The sequence below is a fragment of the Macaca nemestrina genome, chromosome 8 (assembly GCF_043159975.1).
Source record: "Macaca nemestrina isolate mMacNem1 chromosome 8, mMacNem.hap1, whole genome shotgun sequence".
NCBI lineage: Eukaryota > Metazoa > Chordata > Mammalia > Primates > Cercopithecidae > Macaca > Macaca nemestrina.
This window is the reverse complement of record NC_092132.1, coordinates 77,753,597-77,772,405: the sequence shown is the minus strand read 5'-3', so window position 1 is coordinate 77,772,405 and position 18,809 is coordinate 77,753,597. Positions and strand designations below refer to the sequence as shown.

The following is an 18,809-nucleotide window of genomic DNA, read 5'->3' as shown; positions in this document are numbered from 1 at the left end:
CCTTTTATGGAGCATGTTTTTGGTGTCAAATCAAAGAACTCTTTGCCTTGGTTTTAGATCCTCAAGATTTTCTTCTATGCTTTTTTCCCCTAAAAGTTTTATCATTTTACATTTAAATTCATGATCAATTTTGAGTTAATTTTTGTATATGGTATGAGACTTAGACACATACCATATACAAAAAAAGATTCATTTTTTTTTGCAATGAATATCCAATTACTCCAGTACTGTTTGTTGAAAAGGCTGTCTTTCCTCCCTTGAATTGGTTTTGCATTTTTGTCAAAAGTCAGTTGGAAATATTTGTGTGGATCTATTTTTGGGTTTCTATTCTGTTCCATTTATCTATGTCTGTCCCTTCACCAATACCACATGCTCTTAATTATTGTAGGTATATTGTATGTCTTGAAATTAGATAGAACGAATCCTCCCTCCCATTTCATTCTTCTTTTTCAAAAAAGTTTTAGCTCTCCTACTTCCTTTGCCATTTCATACACTTTTAAGAATAATCTTATCTACAGCTACAAAAAGTCTTGCTGAAATTTTGATAGGAATTGTGTTAAATCTCTATATCAATTTGAGTAGAATTGCCATCTTTACTATTTTGAAATCTCCCAATCTATGAATGTGGTATGTTTCTCCACTTCAATTTTCTTTATTTCACCAGCATTTTGTAGTTTTCAGCATGTAAGTCCTGTACATGTTTTGCTAGATTTACACCTAAAAGTATTACAGTTTTTTGAGTAATTGTATATAATCTTGTATTTTAAAAATTCCAGTGTCCATGTGTTCATTGCTATTATGTGTATGGAAACAAAATTGATTTTGTATGTTTATCTTGTATCCTGTTGAAAAATTTCCCCTTTCTTTCTTTAAGAGTTTTATCATGGATATATGTTAAATTTTGTCAAATGCTTTCTCTGCATCAATTGATAAAATTATATAATTTTTCTTCTTTAGCTTTTAATACAGTGGATTACAATGACTAACTTTTGAGTATTAAACTGGGATTGCATCCCTGAAGTAAATCTCACTTAGCTATGGTATATAATTGTTTCTCTTGATTGCTAAATTCTATCTGTTAATACTTTATTCAGGATTTCTGTATCTATTTTCAAGAAGGATATTGGTCTGAGTTTCTTTTTCATGTGCTGTCTCTGGTTTTGGTACCAGGCTTCATAAAAAGAATTGGAAGTGTTCCAACCTCTTCTATTTTCTGAAAAGACTGTGTTGAATTGGTGTTAATTCTTCTTTAAACATTTGGTAGAATTCTCCAGTGAAAGCTTCTGTGCCTTGAAATTTTCTTTTTGGAGCATTTAAAAATCATAAATTAAAATGTGTAATAGTTACAGGGATATTCAAATTCTCTACTTTCTAATAGGTAAGTTGTAGTAGTTAGTGTTTTTCAATTAATTGGTTCATTTTGTCTACACTGTCAAATTTACAAGGGTAGAATTATTCCCAGTATTCCCTTATTAACCTTTTTTATATCTTCAGAGTTTGTAGTGATATTCCATTTCATTCCTGATATTGGTAATTTGCATCTTCTTATTTTCTTTGTCTCTCACGCTAGAGCTTTGCCAATTTTATCTATCTTTTAAAAGAACTAGGCCAGGTGCATGGCTCATGCCTATAATCCCAGGACTCTGGGAGGCTGAGGTGGGAGTTGAGCCTAGGAGTTCGAGATAACCTTGGGAAACATAGGGAGACCCTGTCTATACAAAAAATAATTTAAAAAAGTTAGCCTGAATTGATGGCACACACCTGTGGTCCCAACTGCTCTGGAGGCTGAGGTGAGAGGTTTGCTTGGGCCTGGGAAATCAAGGCTGCATTGAGCCATGATCATGCTACTGCACTCCAGTCAGCTTATTGTGTTATTGATTTTCTCTAATAACTCTGTTTTCAATTTCATTAATTTTTGCTCTTATTTCTATTATTTCCTTCCTTCTGCATGCTTTGGGTTTATTTTCTATTTTTCTAGGTCAATGAAGGAAGAGCTTATTGTTTTGAGACTTTCCCTCTTTTCTAATGTATACCTTTAGTGCTATACATTTCCCTCTCAGCACTGCTTTAGCTATGCCCCACACATTTTGATATGTTGTATTTTCACTTTTATCCAGTTCAAGGTATTATCAAAACTTCCCTTGAGATTTTATCTTTGACCCATGGATCATTTAGAAATGTGTTTAATTTCCAAGTGTTTGGAGATTTTCCTGTTATCTTTCTGCCATCAATTACTAGTTTGGTTTCACTGTGGTTACAGAACACATCTTATGATTTCAATTATTTTACATTTGTTGAGGTCTATGTTTTGGAAAAGGATATGGTATATTTTACAATATGTTCCATAGGCACTTGAAAGTATATTCTGCTGTTGTTGGGTACAGTCTATTAGATCCTGTTGGTTGATAGTGTTGTTGAGTTCCTTTATATCCTTGATTTTTAAATTTCTATTTATTTATTTATTTTTATTTGTTTATTTTTGAGATGGAGTCTCACTTTGTTGCCCAGGCTGGAGTGTAGTGGCATGATCTTGGCTCACTGCAACCTCTGCCCCCTAGGTTCAAGGAATTCTCCTGCTTCAGCCTCCTGAGTACCCGGGACTACAGGTGTGTGCCACCACACCCAGCTATTTTTTGTAATTTTAGTAGAGACAGGGTTTGACCATATTGGCCAGGCTGGTCTTGAACTCCTGACCTCAAGTGACCCACCTGCCTAGGCCTCTCATAGTCTTTTTATTTATTTATTTATGGAGACAGGGTCTCATTCTGTTGCCCAGGCTGGAGTGCAGTGGCATCATCACAGCTCACTGCAGCCTTGATGTCCTGAGTTCAACAGGTTCTCCGTCCTCAGCCTTTGGAGTAGCTGGGACTACAGGCATGCACCACTACACCGAGCTAATTAAAATTTTTTTTTTTTTTTGTAGAGACAGGGTCTCACTATGTTGCCCAGGCTGATCTCAAATTCCTGGGCTCAAGTGATCCTCCTGCCTCGGCCTCCCAAAGTGCTGGAATTACAGGTGTGAGCCACCATGCCTGGCTTGATTTTCTTTTTAATTGTTCCCTTTTCATTAGTTATTTAAAAATACCAAATTGCTGATATAATAGTAATAATAATTGATTTTATTAAGTGTTTATTATATGCAAAACATTCTGTTAAGTCTTTTGCATGCATTATCTTATTATTATTATTATTATTTTAAGTTCTGGGACACATGTGCTGAACGTGCAGGTTTGTTACATAGGTTTACATGTGCCACGGTGATTTGCTGTGCCTATCAACCGATTATCTAGGTTTAAGCTCCGCATGCATTAGGTATTTGTTCTAATGCTCTCCCTCCTCTTTTCCCCCATCCCCCGACAGGCCCCAGTGTGTGATGTTCCCCTCCCTGTGTCCATGTGTTCTCATTGTTCAACTCCCACTTATGAGAGAACACATGCAGTATATTATTTAATCCTCCCAATAAGCCAATGTGTTACATACTATCATTATCGTCATTTTGCTGAGGCTCAGAAAGGTTAAGTGACTTGATACCAAGATAATACAGACAGTAAGTGGCAGAGCTGACATTACCCTGACATCAGTGTGGGGTTGCCTGACTTCCAACTGTGTGCACATAACACCTATGCAATCTGAGGTTCTATCAGGATCCTAGAAGGGCTGATAAGTTTTCTTCCAGTTCACATTTGCATAAGGATGTAAGTGGTTATGGGGGAAATCTCATCAAGGAGTGGTAAGCAGACTTTAATGTGATCCCCAACAATTCCTGCTTCTTAGTATCTGTCCCTGCATAATTCCTTCCTCTTGAGTATGGGCTGGACCAAGTGACTCACTTCTAATGAAGAAAATATGGCAAAAGTGATATGAGGTCACTTCTAAGACTAGGTTACAAAAGAACCGTAGTTTCCATCTGGGGCCTGTTTTCTCTTGCTTTCACTCTCACCTGCTTTGAGTGAAGCCAGGTGCCATGTTTTGAGCTGGCCTAGGAAGAAGTTTATGTGGCAAAGAGCTGATATCTCTAGCCCACAGCCAATGAGGACCTAAGGCTTACCACGAGCCATGTGAGTGAGCTTGGAAGCACATCATCCCCCAAGGAAGCCACACGTCCTCATGCCCAGGGCTCCAGCTGACACCTTGACTGTGACACTGGGGTGAATGACCTCTAGGCCTCCTTTGTTTCATTTCTGGTTGCTTCCATGGCTCAGACAGAAAATGGAGTGGTAAAGTGGAGGAGCAAATGGCAGCCATAATCTGGAGGAGTGAAAGAGGTGTGGGAAAGGTAGCAGAGGCACAGGAATGGCCTCACTCTTCTGCACACATGATGGCCCTATGCAGGAGGGAGGAGGATGGAGAGGAAAGCCTCTCCTCCCAACAATGTATCGGTGGAAATGGAGCCTAATCTCAATTGCTTCTTGCTCTTGCTCCAAAATCAACTGCCGTCAGTTGACAGTCATTGCACATGCCTCTTCCTTTTCCTGTGTACCTGTGGTTACACTGTCCTTCTCTTCCTTGGAAATTTAGCCCAGGTTACAGTGCTGCTGTATATGGCTCCACAGATTGTATGCTATAAAAATCCAGATGGAACCATTCATATCCTATGAGAAGATCTGAGAAGTCATCATCCAGAAATCTTGCCACATTATTACCACTGAATTCTCATCATTTCAGTGCATTAACAAATATTTGAACACCTATTAAGTGCCAAGTGTTTTTCTACATGTTGGGGATTTAGCAGTGAACAAGATGGATGCAGTTTCTCTTGTAGGAGTTGGTACAGGAATAAGATGATAACCATATAATAGACAAAGTAAATTTAGATGTTATAAAGAAAAGGTTGCATATGTTGGGGGTGAGGGAAAACTTTAGCTGGAATGCTAGGGAGATACATTCTCGTGTTCTTCAATAATCTACACGACCATATCCTGTCAACAACAGATGTTCTGTACTTAACTATTTCTTTTTTTTTTTAAACCTGAAATAGCAGACAACATGTTGATATGTATACATTGGGTATTTGATGCAATGTAATAGAATTAATTTCTTATTAGCTTTTGCATTTGTCCTAGCAGGATGAAATAGGGTTTTAAGAGAATGCAAATTACTCAATAAACTGAGTAGGAATGTTTAGAAAATTTTATTCCTCAATACTTATAAGATTAAGCATACTTTTGTGGTTTTGGTAGTGCCAGAGAGACATTTTGTAAATTCAGTACATTCTTGACATTTGTGAGCTATGTTTTCTAAGACCTAGGAGAGTTTTCAAAGTTACAAATTCCACTACAGCACATAATTTCCCCATAAAACACGGTAAAATATAACTGATACATTTAAATATCCTTTGTGTCTTTAATGGTTTTCTATAAGTACAGGGCTAAAAAATTTGTCGAGTTGTTTTGTGGCTAAGACCCTTCATATCCTTCGACTTTCACTTTCATTACCAGTATTAGTCACCCCTCAACTCCCAAAACTAAAAGTCAAGGTTAAAAAAAAAAAAACCATGAAAGATACTACATCCTTGACAATGAATAGAAAAGTATCAGAACATACAAAAGTGTTGGCACAAAAGGCTGGCCCACTCTTGGGATAGGGACCCACTCAATGCACTAGCTCAGAGGGCCTGTGACTCAAATGAAGCATTAAGAAAATGAGAAATCACTATGAGTCATCAACGATTAGGGTTACTGAAAAATAACTGAAACTAAGAATGTTAAATCCACAGATGCTAAAGGTCTTCTGGTATCTAAATTATAGACCTATAGCAGGAGGGCACAAGCAACCCCTTGTTCATCTCTTTATTGTTAGAGCATATGTGGAATGATTTTGAGGAGGAAGTCAAGTAATGTAGAACTTTCTGAGCTGGATATCTTGTAAGAAATTATTTGGAACACCACAGATTGGGTTTTTAGCTGTGCCATATATGCATTGCTAGGTTAGTTCCTAATTTGTCACAAATTCAAAAAGGCTCTGAACTTCAGTTTCTTTCTCTGTAATGAGAGCTGCCAATTCCCACTTCCATGGGCACAGGTGAGGATAAGCTGAGCCAGGGTTACAAGAGGTCTTCATAAACATGAAAGTAGCCCATGGAATCAAGGTGTTACTGTTATTCAATCAGGTATCATTGGTTTCAAATTCCCACTTCATTTGTTAAGCAGAATAAAAACACAGGGAAGCACTGACTAGCTGAAATGGACATTGTGTAAAGGGTTTAACTTACTTCTTTTACAAACCACTGACAAAAGGCAGGACCGATCCATTCTCTGGCATGAATACCACAGTCTATCCAAACAGCTCTTTTGAGTCGTGAACGTCTGCCCAGCTGAAAACAAGAGCATTCACAGTAACCAACTCAGGCTTTTAGATTCACTGACCAGCATAATTTAATAAGGTTTCAGCATAATTCTTCATTATAGTGTGGTTCATTAGGTAACGCATAAAAAGGACAAAGGGAGTTCCTATTTATCTCGAAAGTCCAGGCTTGTTTATGCAGAAACAATACATTTATTGTCCTAATTATAATAAAAGAACCAGAAAGCACAAAAGGGAAAGGAAAATCCCTAAAATAGGTTGCTTCTTTATTTTTAAAAATTTTTTATTTTAATTAATTAATTAATTTTTAAGAGATGAGTTCTTGCTATGTTGCCAAGGCTGGTCTTGAACTCCTGGTCTCTTGCAATCCTCCTGGCTCAGCCTGCTTCTTCATTGTAATATAGTATGTGACTGTTAAGTGAAAAGCTAAGTCCTCCCTCATCCCCTTTCTCTCTCCATCCCAAGGAATAGTTCTTAAATAATAGCTATATTTTATAGGTGGATAAAGTCAAATTTTATTATACCATGAAATGAAAACATAAAACAACTTGGTTTCTAGAATCAAGTGGCAGATTTTTCTTTACAATCCAACTATATCAATATTACTTTTAACCTGGTTGCTAGCCGAGAAATCAATAGGAGCTTCTATCATTATAATTACAGGCGATCTAATTTTCATTCATTCAATAATTCACTCCACGAATATTTCAGGAAATCCTTTTTAATGCCAGACATTGTGCTCAGTACTGGAGATTCAAACATGAACAGACAAGGAATTTATATGCTAGTGGGGAGGGCAAACATGTAAGCAATCAATCAACAATTATGATGTAAATATCTATAAGTTACCATGGGAACATAAGAGTGTTATGTTGAATTTTCCTAAGTAATAAAAGGTGGCTTCTCAGAAGAGGAGCACTTGAGTATTTCAGCAAGACATAAAGCTTGTTTGGCAGACAAGTTGGAGGAAGGCATGTCAATCCTGGAAGAGAATCTGAGCACACCATATTGGAGGAACTGTGCCTGCAGTCTGAGGAAGGAACAGGAGATAAAGCTCAACGTGGATTCCCTGGATACTAAATAAAGGAGATGAGCTTCCTCCTGTATTCTATGGCGGGCTGTGTGTGTGTGTATGTGTGTGTGTGTGTGTGTGTGTGTTTTTTTTTTGCTTGCTCATGTTTGAGGGCTCATATTGTGTGTGGAGGATGGATTAGAGCATGAGAGGGTCAAGAATGGGGGCTCCAAGGAAGCTCAGCAGTGAGGCAACTACTGCAATAGTCCAGGGAGAACAGACACAGAGAGAAGTCAGGGTAATAGCTATGAGAACAAGAGAAGCAACTGGGGCAGATCTGAAATATTCAGAAGAAAAAATGGTCAGCTTTTGGTGGTAATTTAAAGTGAATAGTTAAAGAAGAGGAATTTAGGATGATGCCCATGTTTCTGAATTGGGAGGAGAGGGATGCCATTCTGAATCTGAGGTGCTTTTCTGAATATCCAGGGAAGAGTGTCAAGTAGGCAATGGGGGTGAATTTAAGGTTCCAGAGGGTGGACTGCAATGGATACAGAGGTCTGGGATGACTGCTGAAATTATGGGCTAGCTGTGTCTATCTAGAGAGTGTTTGTGGTATGAAAGTAGGGCTGAGGATAGAGTCTCAGGGATTACCTGAACCTAAGAAAGAACAAGGGGGAAAGGAGCCAGTGAGTGAGACCCAGATGGTCAGAGAGACAGCAGGAGAATCAACTAGGAGTGGCTGCTGGCCTTGGAAAGAAGTTTTAGAAGAGCTGTGGGGGCAAAGGCTGGTGAGTCAAAGTCTGAATGATAGGAGAGGAAATAGAGATGGTGATTAGAGGTCAGTCTTTTTAGAAGTTTGGCTGAGAAAGAAAGGAGAGCTATAGGTCAGTAGACAGAAGAGAATTCAGGGTCAAGAGATGAATGAGAATAATGTGTAGCTTCTGCATTAGTTAGTACTCATGTCGCTATAAAGAACTACCTGAAACTGGGTAGTTATAAATAAAAGAGGTTTAATTGGCTCAGAGTCCTGCAGGCTGTACAGGAAGCACGGCTGGGGAGGCCTCAGGAAACTTAGAGTCACGGCGGAAGGCGGAGAGGAAGGATGCACATCTTACATGGTGGAGCAGGAGGAAGAGAGTGAAGGGGGAAGGCTACACACTTTTAAACAACCAGATCTCATGAGAACTCCCTCACTATCACAAGAAGAGCAGGGGGAAATCTGCCCTCATGATTCAATCACCTCCCACCAGGTTCCTCCCGCAACATTGGAAATTACAATTTGATGTGAGATTTGGGTGGGGACACAGAGCCAAACCATATCAGTTTCTTACACATTTATATAGTTTTGCGTTGGTTCATCTTAAGCAGCACCAACTCACAAATACTTCGCATCGATAACTGAAAATGTTAGCAACAGTATTCTCTGGAATATCCAATGGCAAAAATGAAATATGGCTCAGAAACCTAAGGGAAAATATTTCTGAGATTATCAGATAATGTTAAATATGAGACTCTATAAAAGATCACTTCATTTCTTTTCCACATAAGTCAAAGTTGAAAAAGATGAATATTTGGTAAATATTATGTATTTACATAGCAATTGCTTATTTTTACCTTTAAAATAAAAAGAGATCTTCCCTCGTATGATCTTCCAATAGAGAACATGTGAATGAGGTCTGAGTGAGTTTTATTCAGATGATGCATCCAATTTTGAATCTAAGAGCAAATAAATAAAAACTATGTTAGACTCTCTCACAATAATGGAGCTTCTAGAGAATAAAAGGAAACAAAAAGACAACAGTAGGTCTTAGAATTCAAGGAGTGCACATGGAATATAAAATTGAACAAAAACCTACTTTCTATTTTTAATTTTCTTTGGGATACTTAAAATTACATTTAATTTTCTGCCTTTACAGATAGTAGCTTATGGCTTTATATTGTTCTTCCATTATCTACCATATATCATTAATATACTAGTTACAAATTTTTATTAAAAATTGATGTGTTCTGGTTTCTTTTTGAAAATCAGAATTTATTTCTATTTTCCACAAGTATTTAAGAGGGAAAGAAATAAATCAACTTTAGGAAAACTGTCCAAACTACTTGAAAGTGTTCCTTAAAGTCCCATACATTACAATTTGCCACTGAACAGAGGATGCTAAGAAAAAGGCATTATCTTTTTTCATTAAAAGGTTCTTCTACTGAGCTACACATCAGAGGGCAAACTCTGAATAATTTCTCCAGTGATAGTGACACATTTGCATTGATCCATTCATATACACTTACCTGTCATCAGGAAAAGATACATTTGAATGAATAATGTGCTTCATTCCTGACTTAAAAGCCTTATAAGGTATTAAAAAAACCACAAAAGTGTCCTACCATTTTATGGTATAAAAGGATCGACGTTGAAAAAAATAGCTAAATATATTCAGGAAAGTGCCCATACATTCTTTTCTTTCTATTCGTATTTAATCTAATGAGCAGGATGTTTGTGTGTGTGTATATACACATACATTATGCATATCTATATTATATTTGTAAAATTTGACCTTTTTTTCATGCATGTTAGCAGTACTTCTGTGTGCAAAGTTATCTAAAACCTTTCTATTGCTTCTAAGCTTCAAAACACGTTGAGACATGAAATATGTGAAGATAATTTTGAAAGGAGAGTTGTCATCAAGAGAACCAAAAACCGTCTTAAGAAGAGAGTAGCATCTCATTTATTTTATGTCTGGCATTCCTTTGTTCAATTCAGAGGAAGCATGGAAAATGTATGATTCATTCATTTATTCCTCTGTCAACAACTATGTATTTGGAGGTCTCTATTTGCCTGCCACTGGGGTTATAGTGGTGAATAAGAAAGAAATGGCCTGCCTTCATGGAACTTGTAGCTTATTAGGGGTGAAAGGCATTAATAAAATAATCACATACTGTGATAGTTTTTAATTATGTAACTATGTGATTATTTTATTAATGCCTTTTCCCTGTGCTACGGGGGCATGTAATTCACTGGGTGTTGGTGGAGGAGGGGTTTAAATCCAATATAGGAGGACAGGAACAGCTACCTCAGCTTAAGCTGAGATTTGCAGAACAACAAGCTGTCCAGGTGAATAGTAAAGGATGAGGCAGTGTGGATGAGGGGGCTGTCAGTTCTCCAGGTAGGATAAAAATGCATGTTCAAAGGTGCAGAGGTGCCACAAATGAAGCTTTGCCTTTGAGAGTTCTCAACTTTGCAGAGGGTGCAAGTAAGGTCCACTCCACTCATCATTTTCTTAAACTCTGGTTAGCTTTACATTTCTTGACTTCTTAGTGGAGGCCATTATAGCTATAATTATAGCAACATTTCCCCACTCTTTCATTGCACTTCTTACATCCTATGTAAAAGTGGTATGGGTAAAGCAAGTGAAATTAAAATTATTTTGATACTTCTTAGATACCATCAAAGACTTAATAGAAGAGATAAGGTGCCTGGGCCATTTAAAAGCTACACCTATTCTTCACATAGTACCTTCTCTGTCTTTATGCTTCTCCCCCAGAAGCATAAAGCACATCATTTTCTCCCTTAGACCTAAATGATAAAGACGCCTCTGTAAAAAACCAGAAAAAGCTCTTTTGATTACATACCTCTTCTAAGGAGTGATAAACTTCGTAATTATATCCAGAGAGGGATCTTCGGTTTCTCTGGGTTTGCAAGTTGCTTCCCTTCTCTAGTGTTTTCTGAAGATCTTCTATGAGGATCCTGGATTTGGAACGACAGACATGATGAAAAGTAAATTGAGATATTGCAAAAATCAGGCAACATCCAAAGAAAATCATACGCATCTATGTAAAGAAAGACTGTGGTGATCAATATTTCTAAAAATACCAAATGTTGGGAAAATGTTATTTTTCAGGAAATGAAAACTGTTACATAAGTGGTGTAATGAATTTAAAGTGTAAAATTATAGGCAGATGTCCTCCAGTGACAGTAGTAGTAACAATAGCTGTTGATTCACAGCCACAACAACCGAATGATGGCTACGAGCGCTTAGATTTACTGAGTACTACTTACCTACCAGCAGCCAGGCACTGTGCTATGTATTTTATGTACAAAATCTTAGTTAATAGCCCTATAGTCTATGTGGTAGATTTTCTTGTTATTGGTATTTTTAAAATGGGGAAACTGAGTCTCAAAAGGGTTAAGAACTCACCAATATCACTTTTCTGGTCAGTGCCATGCCAGAATTTGAACTTGGAAGGTGAACCCAAATTCCAATCTTGAGATTCTAGGTCCAGGGTCATTTCATGAAAACTGAGCCTAGGCTTCTCTTCCGTGCCCTCACCACCTTCTTTTTCCTGCTACTTCTTCCTGCGCACATCCCTTCCATCACCAAGAGACTGCTCACGTCACTACCCAGCACCCCTGACCCAAGACAGAGAGAAAAGGGAAAGGGGAAAAGAAGCTACAGTCCTCAAGAGGAAACTGAAGAAATACCCAGAGTTGGAAAAAGTGATTTCACTACCTGCCAGTGTCAAGAATGCCAAGAGAAGAGAAGCTCAGCCAATTATAGTGAATGCATTTGGAAATTAAAGGCTGAGGCCAGGGCGGGAGATTTCAGGCTTTGTGGAACCAGCTCCAGGTGGAGTCATTAGTGTTCTTGATGTGACATGTGAGTTAGATAAATACAGGCCTGTCTTCTCAATGCTCACCAGCCTCCACTAACTAGAGTTCCACACGGTAGCAAAGCACTTCAGTCATTTGCATTACTTAAAGATGTTAGAAAGCCTCCCAGTGATTTTACTGGGCCTGGCAGGTGGCTAAAAAGCTTTGCTTTCGTATTTTATTTTCCAAAAGAACCTGTTGTTTAATGGTTTAAGTGCTATTAAAAGAACATATAATGGCATCTTGAAATAACTTTCAAGGCTGAAAGTTATTTAAAGCCTTTAATATTGTTTTAAAAATTATTTTTAAAAATTATCTTGAATCACCTAAAGAAATATTTTCCATTCTGTGAAGGAAGTAAATTAACTTAGGGTCATACTGGGTATAGGACATTCTTTTTCATTTATTTATTTATTTATTTATTTATTTATTTATTTAATTAATTTTTTTTTTTGAGACAGAGTCTCACGCTGTTGCCCAGGCTGGAGTGCAGTGGCGCGATCTCGGCTCACTGCAAGCTCCGCCTCCTGGGTTCACGCCATTCTCCTGCCTCAGCCTCCTGAGTAGCTAGGACTACAGGCGCCCGCCACCGCGCCCGGCTAATTTTTTGTATTTTTAGTAGAGACGGGGTTTCACTGTGGTCTCGATCTCCTGACCTTGTGATCCGCCCGCCTCGGCCTCCCAAAGTGCTGGGATTACAGGCTTGAGCCACCGCGCCCGGCTCATTTATTTATTTGTTATTTATTGAGCACCTACTATGGACAAAGCACTTAATCAGGAATTGATCATTGGCTTACTGCTTTTTTTGTTTCTATTTTTGATTTTAAAATTGAAAACATTTTAGAAATCAAGGTAAGGTGAGGAGGTTCAAAGCTTGGTTAAGTCCCTGACGGCTGCTTGCAGTGGCTCAAAATGTGAATGGGAGGTTGTTGTTGGTTTGAACACCATCTGTATTAGTGCTTTCTTTTTTACCCTCAAACTAAGAAGCTACAGATGATTAGGCTTGTATGGGTTAAAGAATTTTACAATATTGCTAAGGTAAGTCTTGAGCCAAATGAACCTCCATGTCAATTTTCTAACTTCCTTGTGTTAGGAGAGAATCTGGGATGGTCAAGAGGGATGCGAGTTTGACTAGGGCTGGGGTGGTTACAAATTGTCAACGTATTCCAATACTGCAGGGAACCTTCAGGTATGTTTCCCTCACCAAGATCATCTATTATTTCTCCTGGCTACTTTTTTCGATCCCAAGAAACTAAGGGAAAAAAAATGTAGATGGATTTGCCAAAGGCAGAAATCTATACTAGAATCTCCTTCTGAATTTCCAATTGTTAAATTTTGTGGTACTTTGTTATGGTGGCCCCAGCAAACCAACCCAGGTCTCTGTTCAGTAACTTACATGGCACCCAAATGCAGGCCCTAGATCAGCCTTAAATTAAAAAATAATTGTGACACTGGAGGTCAAGTCCCATTTTCCTTGTTAAGTAGTTGACTAGAAACTAGCATATCCATGACAAACCTATGAAATGGAGTCTCAGAATGGTCTTTGTAAGCTGTTGTAGTTTCTTACTTCTTCTCAGCCTGTGATGATTCCTACTCCAGTTGTGTATATTCCTGTAATGGTGACTAGAACTATTATAAACTTTCTGAGTGATGCCATTACTCAGTACAAAACCACCTCCTCAAAGTTTCCAGGGTGGGGAGGGACCCTCAAAAAATAGAATTTTTTTTTTTTTTTTTGAGGAGTCTTGCTCTGTCACCCAGGCTGGAGTGCAGTGGTGTGAACTTGGCTCACTGCAACTCCACCTCCCAAGTTCAAGTGATTCTTGTGTCTCAGCCTCCCGAGTAGCTGGGATTATAGCCACGCACCACCATGCCCGGCTAATTGTATTTTCAGTAGAGACCAGGTTTCACCATGTTGGCCAAGCTGGTCTTAAACTTCTAACCTTAGGTAATCCACCAGCTCAGCTTCCCAAAGTGCTGGGATTACAGGTGTGAGCCACCACGCCTGGCCAAAAAATAGAAATTTCATCACCAGCTTTTACAGGTATTTACTTTATAGAATGACCAAAATGTTTTATGGTAGAATGAATCATTCCTTAGAGGGGAACTGATCACCTAGGGGCCGGACACATGGAGTCACATTACCTCCACTTTAAAAATCACTATAGCTATACATTATGTATTCTCGTACAGAGTAAATGACAATCTTTTGAAAATACTCCAGGCTACAATACTAAAAGTCAATTAAAATGATCTCTACCTACTGGGCCCATGGAATTTAATTGACTCATATGTTATTATCTTGAGACCAATGAAATGAATAATTCTAAATGACTGTTCTCCATGAAGAGGCAACTGGTTTAAAACACTCATTTTTTAGACTTTATTCTCTGTGACATGAAGTGTGATATTTTATTCTATATCAGTTCCACATGACCTATATTTAATGACAGGAAATAGAGATTTGTTAAACTAACTGGTATATTCTTTTCTACTGAATAGTAATTAATGAAGCATGTGAGCGGTTACTGAGCACCTATAGATATAATTGCCAAGCTGTTTCCTGTCAGGCATTCAGAGAATCAGAGTAGGCCTTCAAAGCTAGAGCAATGACTAAAATGTGTCCAGTATGAACAATAGTTTTATGCACAGCTGTGATTCTATTCTAGAAGCACAGATAAAATACCTTTCTGTAAAAAGCATATCAGTACTTTAATAAAGCTGTAAATATCCTTCTCGCAGGGCAGTCTCTGTGTGGACCAGAGATGTCACTGCCATTTGGCACCTCTTGGCTCAGCCCTCCAGAGAGCCTGGGCCCTCACTATTAACTCACAGAGCCATCAGCCCACCCTAGGTCCCAGGCCCTCCCAGACCCCCAAACTCTGTGCCAGTTTTGACAGTACAACAACTTGCTAAAAAGTTTGGGTAGGTGGAGTAGTCACTTACACTCATGCCTCTCAACCCCAAAATCTTAGGATTCCCAGCAAAGGGTAAGTGACTCCCTTCCTCTCTGTCTCATCTCATTAAGTCACCACACTACACTTCTCCTAGATCTTCCACTGATGTCCCTTCTCTTCTCCACCTGCTTTTCCCTATGCCCGCTGGAGTCTCCCTTCCTTTGTAAATTAACTTCTTACATTCTCTAGCCTCTTCAGGGAACTCTTTTTTCTCATCAGACATTTGACTCTTTAAAGGATACACATTCTTTTGTGGCTTTCTATTCCCAGTCTCCCTGTCCACCTGCCTACCGTGGGGTAGAAGGGAGGAAGGTCAGCATATTCTCCTGTATGCCATGAATCTTCTGGCTTCCAGGGAACGCTCATTCTCTCTGCAACATCATGCCACTTCTTGCTGCTTTCCTCGAACTCTTGGCTCTGCCTCGATGTTCCTGCCCCAGAAGTACATTTTCTCCTTCGTCCTCTAATCTTGCCATCAGCCAAGGAGATTCAAGATGATTCTCTGGTGATTTAGGTCACCTGTTCTTGACTGCACCAGCCTCAAAGATATCCACACAACACTCCCCTTCAATAATCTCTGTGGCTACCCTGTGGATCTTGTCACCAGCCATAAACATTCTACCCTAGCACTCTGAGCATCCAACTACTCACATTTTGTCAGAACTTCTTTCCTTCCCATTTGTTTCCCTCAGTAACACTACATTGTTTTCAATACAAAGACCTTAATATCTTCCCTGATTCTTCCATTTGGTCCCCTTATCCCTCCTAGATGCTCCTGCCTTCCAATCCATATTAGACCCAGGGATGAATACTTGAACTAGTATCTCACTAAGGACCTCAACTTTCTTGCCACCCTGACCTTTCCATGGTCCTATCCAACAGAACCTCCACTCTGTATCAGTGTTACAATCTCTCTTCTCTGCAACAATCACTTCTCTTTGTTCATACCCCAGTTTTTCTTTTGGTAATACCCTTTAACCCCTCCTTCCTTACTTTCAGTAGATAATTTTGCTTCTTCATTCATCCAGAAAATTTAGCCATTGGCTGTAATCTTTTTTGACGTGTCCACTTTCCTCTCTATAATCTTAAGTAGATCCACCACATTTCTCTCTTTAGTTTTTAGAAAATGAGGTATCCTTCCTGCTGTTCAGACACTTCTTTCTGCACATTCTCTCTGGCATCATGGATGTCTTCCTCCCTACAGGCTCTTCCCTCAGCCTACAAATACATCAAGACTTCCCTCCTACACAAACAAATCCCATATCTACCAGGTAGGCATCAGTGATGCATCTCTTCCCAGTCACTTCTCATTCTCTGCTTCTCTTATTCTAACTGCTAAGAACAGGAATAGACCCTGCTGCTGTGTGTTCTCACCTCCTGTTCACATCTATGTCTTCTAGTGCGAACATTCTAATCCACCTTTAGAGTCATCAATGTTCTTTCTATTGCCAGATCCAAAGGAAACTGGTTGGTCCTTTGCTTGCTGGATATCACTGCAGCACTTGGTACTCTGGACCCATCTCTTTCTTTAAAGTCTTGCTTTTCTTCTTCAGCTCCTCTGACTATCTTCTACTTGCTCTTTTCTTTTTTTTTGAGACAGGGTCTCACTCTGTTGCCCAGGCTGGAGTGCAGTGGTGCGATCTCAGCTCACTGCAACCTCCGCCTCCTGGGTTCAAGTGATTCTTCTGCTTAGCCCTCCGAGTAGCTGGGATTACAGGCGTGCATCACCATGCCTGGCTAATTTTTGTATTTTTAGTAGAGACAGGGTTTCACCATGTTGGTCAGGCTGGTCTTGAACTCCTGACCTCAGGTGATCCGACCACCTCAGCCTCCCAAAGTCTGGGATTACAGGTGTCAGCCACCGCACCTGGCCCCACCTGCTCTTTTCTTACTCCTCTAACCATTTTTTTTTTTAAACTAACCCTCAAAATATCTAAATCTGTTCAAGTTTGTCTACTCAGTTACCCAAGCTAGAAAACTTGGAGTCATCCTTTCACTTCTTCCTTTCCTACTTACCATCCAACATTAGGAGAGTCTGCTCTGACATATTTTTTTAATGCTCTCATGATCCTACTACTCTGGTCCTACTCAGAGCCTCATTCCCTCTTCCCTGGACTAGTGTTTCCTATCCCCTCCACCCAGTGGCATGCACCTCCTTTGCAATGGGGCAGCACCACCCACAAGACAAAGTCTGAGCTGCTGCCCCTGCACATAAGATTTCCCACCATTGGAACTCCCTATTTCTCCAGCATCATTTCTTTCTGCCCTTTGACTTGCACTTCATACACTAACCACTCTGCACTCATATGCTGCTTCTTCCTTTGCTTGTGTGGTCCCCTCTGCCTCTGTCTGGCTGGCATAGCTCCTGCAGAAAGCCTTTTCCACTCCTGCCTTCTCATCCACTCTCTAGGCCTTGCTAGGCTGCTCTCCTTTCTTCACAGAAAAATGTCTGTTGTTTCACTGATCACTTAGCGGTAACAGTGAATAGTGAAATGAAAGGTCCACATGGTTGCTCCCATCCCCCACTGGACTAATAAGCTCTTCAAGGTGAATATATTCACGTCAGTTTTCCCCATATGAAAAATTGTACCAAACACACTGTCATAAGCGCTTGATAAATAACCTACATATAACTACCATTTGGTTCAGTTTAGTACAAACAAATTTTATAGCAAGTGAAAAGGAATGCTTACTTGTACTGGATGTTGGCTTCCTGTAAGAAGGCTAACAGGGCTCGGGAACCGTTTTGGGGGATATGGACATCAGTAACTGTTCCCTCTGATACATAGGAGATACTGCTGGGCTGCCACAGGTCCACCTGTAGTGCAGGAACCAACCTATAATTCATGTCCAACTTAGTGGGGGAAAATCTGTGTCACGATGTCAAACACATTCTTTTGTTTGCATATAGTAACCAAACATATTTTGGAATTAGACTTAACGCTTTCATCATCAGGGCAAAACTATTTTATCTTGAATTTGAGTTTCCAAATTATATCATATCCATATAGAATTTGATCATAATTGGCAAGTAATAGTTTGAAGACCAATATATTAAAGCTACAAGGTAAAAATGAGATAAAATAGTTTTAGGTATAATTTTGATATTGTTTTAAAATTATTTGCCATGCAAATAGTTGAAAAACTACAAGAAAAAAAGATATAAATCACCCTTTATCCTACCACACAAAAACACTGTGGTAGCTGGGGAGTATTTGGTAATTTAAAATGGAACGGTCTCTCATTCTTGGTCTTTTTCTTTTCTTTCTTTTTTCTTTTTTTTGAGACAGAGTCTTTCTCTGTCACCCAGGCTGGAGTGCAGCGGCGTGATCTCAGTTCCCTGCAATCTCTGCCTCCCGGGTTTAAGCGATTCTCCTGCCTCAGCTTCCCAAGTAGCTGGGATTATAGGTGCATGCCACCAGGTCCAGCTAATTTTTGTATTTTTCTTTTTTTTTTTTTTTAGTAGAGACAGGGTTTCATCATATTGGCCAGGCTTGTCTTGAACTCCTGACCTCAAGTGATCCACTTTCCTTGGCCTCCTGAAGTGCTGGGATTAAACATGTGAGCCACGGCGCCCTGCCTAGATGGAACATTCTCTAGATGCCTGTTCTTCCTCCGACACATGCCTTTCTCCAATTCCTACTCAGCCTTCACTTGTCAATATAAACGTCCCTTTTCAAGGAAGACTTGGCTGCTAGGGTAGATCTCCTTGTCGTAGCTCTTAGAGAATCTGGTGCTTCTTTCATGATGTAACTTCCTCTTGCCAGAAAGTAAGCTCTGGGAGGGCGAAGGGTTTGCCTATTTGGTTGCCACCCATCCTGGAACAGTGCCTTACGTAAATTAGCGACTCAGTATTTGTTGCATGAGTGTAGACCTCCCCCTATTTAGTAAT

General features: G+C 39.4%; 1 protein-coding gene across 1 annotated transcript in view; it reads right to left on the bottom strand.

Moving 5' to 3' along the window:
• LOC105482164 (carboxypeptidase A6) overlaps positions 1-18,809 on the bottom strand; it is a 310,157-nt gene that overhangs the window by 77,115 nt on the left and 214,233 nt on the right. Inside the window, exons 3-6 of the mRNA XM_011742126.2 lie at positions 17,611-17,735; positions 10,943-11,057; positions 8,930-9,031; positions 6,212-6,313 (exon numbers count right to left, since the gene is read on the bottom strand). Coding sequence (XP_011740428.1) covers positions 6,212-6,313; positions 8,930-9,031; positions 10,943-11,057; positions 17,611-17,735 — 444 coding nt within the window. The remainder of the gene's footprint in view (positions 1-6,211; positions 6,314-8,929; positions 9,032-10,942; positions 11,058-17,610; positions 17,736-18,809) is intronic.